Source organism: Setaria italica, chromosome IV (assembly GCF_000263155.2).
Source record: "Setaria italica strain Yugu1 chromosome IV, Setaria_italica_v2.0, whole genome shotgun sequence".
In the NCBI taxonomy this organism is placed as follows: Eukaryota; Viridiplantae; Streptophyta; class Magnoliopsida; order Poales; family Poaceae; genus Setaria; species Setaria italica.
Window position 1 is genome coordinate 31423242 of NC_028453.1, and position 10340 is coordinate 31433581.

Consider the following 10340-nt stretch of genomic DNA (forward strand, 5'->3'; position numbering starts at 1 on the left):
ATTTCAGTGGACCGAGGAGGTAGATCAAGCCCTTCAACAGTTGAAGGACTTCCTATCAAAGCCACCAGTTCTCATGGTGCCTAATCCCAATGAAAACTTGCTGCTCTACATCACCGCGACTATAAATATCGTTAGCACGGCGATCGTGGTCGAAAGACCAGAACTAGGCCATGTATACAAAGTACACATGCCCATCTACTTCGTCAGTGAGGTGTTGTCGGAATCCAAATCTAGGTACCCGCCAGTTCAAAAGCTGTTATACGCAATATTACTCACCTCGCGGAAACTATGACACTACTTCTAGGAACACAACATCTCCGTCGTCACGGACTTCCCCTTGGGAGAAATTCTCCACAATCGAGACGCAACAGGAAAAATCTCGAAGTGGGTAGTAGAACTTGGAGCCTTGTCCCTGGAATTCAAGTTAAGGACTGCCATCAAGTCGCAAGCACTAATCAATTTCATGGTAGAGTGCATGGGAAAACCAAGTACCAACACCGGCAGAACGCCCAGAGCAATAAATCATGTACTTTGATGGGTCAATCAAGCTCGAGGACGCCGGTGCAGGAGTACTCTTAATCTTTCTTAAAGGTGAACAACTCAAATATGTCTTGCAAATCTTTTAATAGGTGTCCAATAATGAAGCTAATACGAAGCGCTTCTGCATGAGCTCCGCCTGGTAGTCTCGCTGGGAATCAAGCGATTGTTAGTCTACGATGACTTACTAGTAGTCATCAATCAAGTTAACAACGAGTGGGATCGCCACAAGGACAACATGGATGCGTACTGCCTGGAAGTACGTAACCTAGAAAGCAAGTTCTCTAGTTTGGAGTTCCATCACGTGGCTTGTGATAACAACATAGCCGCAGACGTCTTATCCAAGCTCGGATCTGCTCGTGCTCAAGTTCCAGCTGGGGTCTTTGTACATGAACTACACAAGCCATACATAGCAGAGCCGGCACCTCCAAAAACCACCGATCGAGGTCATGATGCACAAGACCAGAAGGTTATCATGATTGACGTAGATTGGAGAACCCCGTTCATTGACTACATCAAGGAGCACAAGTTACCTCCAGACAAGTCTAAAGCAGAGCAAGTCTCACGGTGTGGAAAGAACTACATTTTAGTTGGGGACAAGCTCTACAGACGAGGTGCATCATCAGGAGTACTCATGAAGTGCGTCTCACGGCAAGATGGCAAGGACATACTGGAGGAAATCCATAAAGGCATCTATGGCAACCACACATCCTCAAGAACGATCATTGGCAAGGCTTTCAAAGCAGGATTCTATTAGCCTACAGTTCTCGCTGACGTCAAAGAACTAGTCCGCGATGCCAAGGGTGTCAATTCTTCGCCAAGCAACAACACGTCCCTACCTACAAGTTGATAACCATACCAGTCTCTTGACCCTTCGCATGCTAGGGGCTAGACATGATTGACCCTCTGTCTACGGCGCCTGGGGGTTTCAACCGAGTACTCGTGATGATCGACAAGTTCACCAAGTGGATTGAGGTGAAGCCAGTAACCTGCCCCAAGGCAGACAGAGTACTCAACTTCCTCGATGAGATTGTCCATCGCTACGGCTTCCCCAACTGCATCATCACAGACTTGGGTTCGAATTTCAACAACCACGAGTTCTGGGAGTACTGTGAGAACAGCGGGATCGACGTCCGGTACATCTCTATCGCTCATCTGCGGGCCAACGGCCAGGTTGAGCACACCAACAGGATGTTACTGGAAGCTCTCAAGAAAAGACTACACGACATTGGAAACACCAAAGGGGGCAAGTGGCTCAAGAAGCTACCCAATGTCCTCTAAGGGCTTCGCACCTAGCCGTGCAAGCTTACAGGGTACTCACCCTATTTCCTGGTCTAAGGATCAGAAGTCGTCCTCCTCGTCGACATTATGTGGAAATCTCTAGTAGTCGAGCAGTACGAGGAGGGTGCGGTAGAAGATACAAGGCGTCTAGACTTAGACAACCTCAAAGAAGCTCGCTGTGCAGCACTTGTCCAGTCAACAAGATAACTTGAAGGAATTCGCCACTATCATGATCGCAACGTCAAACAACGTTCGTTCAATAGAGGTGACATAATCCTTAAGCGTATTCAAGACACTAGGGGGCTGCACAAGGTGAATTCGCCATGGGAGGACCCTTTTATCATCTCCAAGGTCACGGGACCTAGGTCGTACAGGCTACAAACTCTCTCTGGTGAAGAAGTCAACAACTCGTGGAACATCGAACACTTATGTCGATTCTACCCATAGTTAATATATTCATGTAAATTAGCCATCGGTCTTAGTTGTATAATTACAATTCAATAAAGCAAATTTATTTTCGTCGTAAAATGACTACTTCTGCCTAATTATGACTTGCAAAAGGTTAGTTTTCTGAGCTATTCAGCTCCCCGGGTACTATCACCCAACTCGCGACTTGTATTTACAAGTCTGCATAAAAGATATTTTCTTATTATCCAACTCGTTTAACAAAATTATCCATATGTGGCTTGTAATAACAAGTCTGTACACATATTTTTCGAGTTATTCAACTGGTTGGGTAGCAGCAACTTGCAAAAAGCAAACCTGCCCATAAGATAGTCAGCTCCTTTGGATAAGTCTGTTCATCAACGGAGTTACTCGTACTATCCGATTTCTTATCTAGACTAGTTTGTCTAGCTGTAGCTTATAATAATACATCTGTAATCTCATGCCTTGGAAGCACAGTACTCGAGCAACCCAGATACGTTGTAAGGGTAGGCTCCACCAGACGAAACCCTACCCCTCGGCTCTCTTCCCCTCGTCACTCCCTCTCTCCCCGCAGATCCACCCGCACCTGGTCGACTACGGCGACTACGGCGCCAACCCCCATCCCCGCCCCCTCCGGCGTCCTCCTCCCCTTCCTCCTCGGCGTCGTCGACCCCGGCATGCTTCTCCTCGCCCACCGCCGCCACCCGCAATGGGACATTGGCTTCCGCATTGACCTCGGCTAGTCCGCGAGGGACGACAAGGACCAGGTTGCCAGCCCCAGCTCATGGTCGCGCTGCCCCCGCCCCACGACGCCGTCTCCGTCGACTTGACCCCGATGGACGGCGGGGAGGAAGTGGTGCGGATCGAGATGCGGGTGGTTCGGAGGCGAGAGGCACTGCGGTCGGTGCGCGTGTCGCGCACCCCCGGGTCCGTGCTGGGGAGGGCGACGGCGGCCGCGCCCGCGCCCGCGCCAGCCGTGGACAGACCTACCGCCGCCGGTGATTCCGTTTTTCTCTCCCTAGCTTCCACCGACGACCTCTTCCTCATGGAGAAGTAGGCGGCCGGGGACGTCCTGGTGGTCGCCATCATGAGCGCCGCGGGGCCCATCCTTCCTACCTACGTCCGCATTGGTTGGTCCAACGGCTGGCCGAGATGCAGTCTCGGCAGGGCTGATGGTATTGGTTGCAATCACAGTTTCTTTGTAATTACCATTCTTAGCAGTCGGATTTGATCACGGTGTCTATTATTGGTTGCCTTGTGGTCATATGTGAATCTGTTATATCTGAGAATGACAATTGCAATTTTGCCTGCACATTCTAATGCGGATGTTTCAAGCTCAGCTATCAGTGAATTTGTAGATTTCCATAACTTGAGTAACGTAGAAAGTGCATCCTGCATACAAATAGAGTATATGTATCTGACTTGCCATGGATCCATATACTTCCATAGCCCTGCAGAGCTTGTGTGTGTCCATTACCATTGACCTGCAGACTGTCTCTATATATGTGAAGTGTAGTATCATGGCCTGAATTTTGATGTGAAAATCGCGTTGTGTCCTTGAACTTGTGTCCTTTTCTGTCTGAAACTTTGGATGCTGCTGAACTTAGACTCAACATGTGTAATGTATTTTCTGTCCACTTGGGTTCTTTCTTCCTTCTGTGATTGGAAGTGCTGCTTGAATACCTGCTGCCTTTAACATTGAATACCTTCTGCCCTGAATTGCATCATTGAATATTGTGTGATTGCTCATTTGCAGGAAGCCGCTGCCTTGCATAGGCCCCAAACAGTCCGACCACAAGCAAACCCTGGACATTCATGTTAAATTAGCACTTGTGTACTTGAGGTACTGAAATGTCTGATTTCTCGACCACTACAAATTAGTACATGTGTAGCCGACCACTACAAATTAGTACATGCGTAATCGACCACTACAAATGTACAATTTGTTGCCAGTCTACTTGTACAGATGTTTTGCTCCTGCCAAATGTTACTTTATCTAAATTGACGCTTTTCTTTTCCACTGTTTTCGTTGTGTTCTCAGATTTGATATAGTTATATTACTCTGTTCAACATGCATTTGAGTAGATGTTGGCAGATGTCATGGACGGCTATATTTGTTTTCCATATGCATGCTTTAGAGAAGATTTCACAATTAAAGTTTATTGTCAGAGTCCTTTGTCATTTTACAGTTCAGTAGTGAGCCGTTCAGTCTATCAGTTAGCTTCAGGCTGATTTGGACTGGGTCACTTGTTCTCCAGATCGTGTCTCCCATCATTCTAAATACAACTATGCACTAACGAATACATTGATGTCTAATGTCTTGAATGCTCTTCACCTTGTCATTTTCTGTTGATTGAATTGCTACCTACACATATCAATCTGTCTATCATTTCCATAAAAAAATTATTCTGTTTAAAGCATTGCCCAGGTCAGTATAAAGCATTATGTTTAAAGCATTGTTGAGACCTAATTAATTTCAAGCTGCTAGAGTTTGGTGTTTAGCCTAATACAGTCATACTTCACACTTGAAATTGTTTCTAAATTCAGTGACCATGGTGAATTCTTACCCTGGTTTCAAATGATGGGATTTTTCTGGTCTCGTCGATTACTTTCTTACCCTGGTTGCTTTCTAGGTGCTTTGTTATCCTAGCTGACAACACTTAAACTTTATTTTTGAAGGTTTAATTTTACTCTGTATAATCAAGGTGCACTTTGATTGCCACTCTTACAAGTTTCTTATAGCTCTGATTCTGAAATGTGTTCAAGTGAAACATATTTGTAGCATTACACATGTTTGTCATAAGAATGCTATTACAACATAGAGAAATATTTTGTTTTGTGTGATTTGGACTGATTTTGCTTCCTAGAATTGATAGGTGTGATGGCTCGAGGGATGTTTTCAGGATAATTATAATTACCAAAATATTGTGTTGAATGTTTATGATGCAAGCATTGTAGTACTTTCAATTGCAAATACTGATAATATTTTCTGACGTGTGCTTTTCAGGTTGAGGACTAGATGCAGCAAGGAACAATCAGTTAGAAGAGATTGGTTGAGGATAAGATGCTAGACAGAAACAAGCAGAAGGAAGAAGAGATTTTTGTTGATCATAGCTTCTTTTTGGTACCTTTCTAATTCATAATGAAATGTATATGGTCTCTTGTTTGGTGTGCTTTGTAGCAATGTTCTAGCGTTCTCTGTGTGTCTGGTAGCTCAAAAGAGATTTTGCTGCCTATTTTCATTTTAGAATATTTTAATATATATTTACTTTGGGCTGTTAATGGTTTGGGCCATACGATCTGTTAAAATGGGCTAGAATTGGATGGCCTGTAAATTTATGGGCCACACAAAGATTCAGCATATTGGGTTGTTCCTAAAAATGGACCACGTGAAAAAAAAAATCTAACATGGGCTAAGCCCATAAATAAATGGGCCTGCAACTACGTTGGCAACCATGTCAGCAGCCACGTTAGCAGTCACATCGCATTGATTTACCTAGTAGTGATGTGGCCATTCAATCCGTGATGATTATTTTCGTCACTAATTTTGGGCTTGGAATCCGTGATGATTATTTTCGTCACTAATTTTGGGCTTGGTTGGGTTGCGCGGGCTCAAGGTTAGTTTATGATGGTATAGAAACATCACAGATTGAGTCAATCTATGATGATTTTGTAGAAATGCCACACATGTTAATCTGTGACGCTCAATTCATGACGTTATGAAAAATCGTCGCAGATGTTGTTTTATGATGATTTTTTGATGATCTGTGATGAAATTTGTCTGTCATAGATTACAGGATTTCTTGTAGTGTTATTTGAGGTATGGTACCGCTATTTATGTTCATGAACAACTTAGATGCTATAGCCTCATTTAGCTCCGCTATTAGCTATTTTAGAGTGCTGCCTCTAAACCTTTTAGCCCACTATTTAAAATATTGGTTGAAACTATATTTTGCTAGGACCTTCATATACTGTATTTTGGTAAAGATCATCGCTATTTTTAAAAAATATATTCAATCGGTTGAGTTTATGCACAATGGATGCCTATTTGCAATAGAATTAAATAAGTGCGTGGGTATTTACAATAAAATGATTTACGAGGGCTAATGTTAAACTTGAAGTAGCTTACGTGAATGTTTATGTAATTTTATCAAAGTGATTGGACCTGCGCTTCTGACTTGTTTTGTGGAACCCCAACGGTTTTACGGCCACAGTCGGTCTGCACGGTTTCCACCCAGTCCCTGTGCATTTTTAACACGCGGCTCGTAGGATCCGTTCGGTACCACTAGGGAGCGTTGTGGAGGGGAACGTAGTAGTACATGCCAGCTATCAGGCGCACGGCCCTCGGAGTCGGACCTGACCATCGGTCGGGCACGGCAGCCATGGCAGCCTCACCGTACCGTACATGCTCCTCCTCCTCCACCCACAGGCTCGCTCTGCAGGGGGACCCCGCGCGGCGGATGAGCTCATGATCAAGAGCACCCGAGCGCGCGCGGTCCCCGGCGCCCGCCCCCGCGGCCAACCACGAGTCGACAGGGGCAGCGATGCGACCCGTACGCACGTACGTGGCCGGCTGGCCGGCGGCCTCTGCCATTAGCTCTCACTCCCTGGTCCGGCTCCGAGCCGAGTACCACGGCTCCACTGCGGGAACGCGCGGCGGGCAGCCGGGCACACCCGTCGTCGCGCGATCGGGGCGATGGGATCACGCTGCGCCAACTTATAGTACGGGCGTCGTGGTCCGGCCGGCCTGGCGCGCGCACCGGCCGGCGGGCAGTGGTCAGGCCCCCTCTGGCGCACGGCAACTCTGCTCCCGCCGGCCGGCCACCAGGCTCGCGCTCGCGCTCGCGCCTGGGTGCACGCACGGACGGCCTTGCAACCTTCGGTGCCCGGCGCGTGCCACCACCTCTTACGCTAGCTGATTCTGAAAAAGTAGTACCAATCCATGAGAAAGGTCGTAGTGCCTGCGTGCGTGCCAGCAGCATCAAGCTACCAACCAGACACAAATTTTGTGCTACAAAGTGCCTCAGGAATTCCATTCAAGCTCCGTTTGGATGTCGACATGCTTCCATACCAAATTAGCCCTGGTATTCAAATAGGCACAATTCAAATTCTACTGTCTGCATGACCATTGCATTGACTTATGGAATCTTATGAACCATTAGCTCGCCGCTCGGTGAGAAAGAGAAGGGGACGTTGCTGCCCTCGCCGTCCTCGATGTCGGCTCACCTCCCTGAGCAGAAGAAGGTAGGGGAAGAGACGGCGCGGCTCGTCAGCGGAGGGAGGCATGGGCCGGCGCGACGTGCTGGCGGAGGGAGGACGGGGTGGCAGGCCTCACCAACGGAAGAAGAACGTGGACGGTGGGGCTCGCCGGCGGAGGAAGGACGAGGTGGTGCGTGGCTCACCGATGGAGAAAGGATGGGGTGACGTGGCAAGACGATGGAGCGCGGTGCGGCACGGTATCGCGTAGAAGGGGATTGGAAGGGACGCGCGAGCGGATGATTCCCTCCAATACGAAGGGGGTTGGCTCGGTATCGGGAGCGAGGGGTTGATGGGGTGATGAATGCCGGTTGGTATTGAGGTTAGTTTCCAATTCTGAATTTCAGGCTATCCAAATATCAATTCCGAATTCTGAGGTCGAATATCTATATCCAAACATAGTGTCAGATTTGACTATTTGAGCAGCAGAGCATGCTATAATCTATCGTTACCTTGAATTTGAACTTGAATAAACATCTCCCACAACACATGATGTACGTGAATATTTGTGTGAAGTGTATATAAATGGATTGGGTATACAATAATTTTACCTACCTTTAAATTTACATGTTGAACAACAATTCTCACCTCGTTCCCACCCTAACATCAACTCTCACCTCACCTCCATGCCATAACGGTGAGGGTGGAAGAGCTAGCGCTCAAGAGCAGATGAAAGCTACATTGTACTAAGCATGGATTTGTATTTTGCTTGGCCGAAAGATGCAAACAATTCTGCAATCTCTGGCCTCCTCGTCGTTCTCGACCTTGTCACGTGGTACCACTGAGAAGGAACCGGCCGGCCATTTCCAGAATCACAACGGCTCCACCCTTCATGCAGGAGCAGGACGCCACGGAGCAAGCGACGACGCAGTTGGCTGTTTTCCATGTAAGGAATCTCTCTGCTTGCTCCGGCGGGCGGCGGGCCTGACCTCGAAGGACGTGGTTTGGCTTGTGCTGCGCTCCTGCATCTGCAATTCTGCATGCGTTAATGTTACTCCTTTCCAAGCCAAGCACAGTGACACGATGAGTCGATGACTTTTCTCGTGCTGTACAGTGGTAACTGGTAAGCCCTGCCCAGGCTCCTCGTCCACGAGTGTCGTCCTGCACACACGCCGGAGACGATCACTATTCGCTGCACAAGTGTGGGGTGCCGTGGACTGCTCGTCAGATGTCCTGAATTCCCCTGCTGTTGTGTCTGAACGCCTGTAAATTGAAACATCGTCTGCTCACTCCATTTTAAATTATATACCATGCAAGACACAATCTTGTTTGACCAAAAAAATAAAGGCACAATCTTGTTACCGCGGGAAGGATACGTGTTATTCTACTGGATTTTGAAATTAGACTTATTTCATGAATCCTGGTAAATTTACAGTGGTTGCCGGCAGTCATGATGAGTGGACTAAAAAGACACTGGTACTGGTACATGTACTCCATAAATCTAGCTAGCAAGCATTAAACGTACCATGTAATTACTATGCCTGTGTTATTCCATACGTAGATTTACTCCCTCTGTTATAAATTACTATTCGTTTTAGTTTTTCTAAACACATAGTTTTTATTCCGTATCTAAACATACATACATCTAGTTCCATAGTAAAAACTATGTATCTTGAAAAGTCAAAACGAATACTCCCTCTGTCTGTAATACAGCCCGTTTAGATTTTTTCAAAGTCAAACTTTTTCAACTTTGACCGTAAATAGCGAAATAATCATAGAGACTACTAACATAAAAATGATAATAGTAGATTTATCATGAAACCAACTATCACAATATAATATGTAATCTTCTCAATTTAAAATAAATTATTTTTAAAATATTGTTGATCAAAATTAAAAGAATTTGATTTAAAAAAATTAAATGTAACTATATTCTAATACGGAGAGAGTAGTAATTTGGGATGGAGGAAGTACAAGATAGCTCTAGCGTGATCGAACCAATGCAAGACGTAACCTTATGCATTTTCTTTGATTACTTGTGCCCATATGAATGAAAGATGATGTAACGTAGGAATACCCACCATGGGGCATGTAAGGCCTACAGTTATCCCAAACTTCCAACTTTGGCACTATGCAAAAAGAAGATTTCTCATCACATCAAACTTGCGGTACATGTATGGAGTACTAAATGTAGATGAAATCAAAAACTAATTGCATAGTTTTGTTGTACTTTGCGAGACGAATCTTTTGAGCCTAATTAGTCAATGTTTGGACAATAATTCACAACTACAAACGAAATGCTACACTTGCGCATTTATGACAAAATCCAACTTTGACAATCCCAAATTGGGAACTAAACAAGGTCTAAAAGGAGAAGAACCGACAAGATCTGACAGCTCAGCACTACATCACAGTTCTAATAGACATCACTTAAAAAATGTACTCTCTTCGTCCCGATATAAGGATTTGAACAGTAAATAGTAATAGGGGTGTTTGTTCTTTAGTCCCTCCTAAAATTCCTATCTTTGATACTAATTAGAAGTATTAAACATAGATTAATTACAAAATTAATTGCACAGATGAAGACTAATTTGTGAGATGAATCTATTAAGCCTAATTAGTCCATGATTTGACAATGTGATGCTACAGTAAACATGTGCTAATGATAGATTAGTTAGGTTTAATAGATTCGTCTCGTGAATTAGCCTCCATCTGTGTAATTAGTTTTATAATTAGCTCATGTTTAGTCCTCCTAATTAGCCTTCGAATATTCTGACATGAATTTTAGTCCGGACTAAAGATCCAAAATACCCCAAAGTATTGATAGGAAATGGCATTATTGTACCTGTCTAAGGAAAATAGAGAGTCCAAAGCGCTTCAGCAGTTCACTCATATCCCTT

The 10340-nt window shown here is 45.3% G+C and overlaps 1 protein-coding gene across 1 annotated transcript; it reads left to right on the plus strand.

Moving 5' to 3' along the window:
* The first annotated feature begins 775 nt into the window (after positions 1–775).
* LOC101778933 (ADP-ribosylation factor-like protein 13B) lies at positions 776–5526 on the plus strand. The gene is made up of 4 exons (XM_022826126.1): positions 776–796; positions 2755–3242; positions 4001–4087; positions 5252–5526. The coding sequence occupies exons 1-4, from the start codon at positions 776–778 to the stop codon at positions 5313–5315; spliced, it is 660 nt and encodes a 219-aa protein (XP_022681861.1). The 3' UTR covers positions 5316–5526.
* The last annotated feature ends 4814 nt before the right edge of the window (positions 5527–10340 follow it).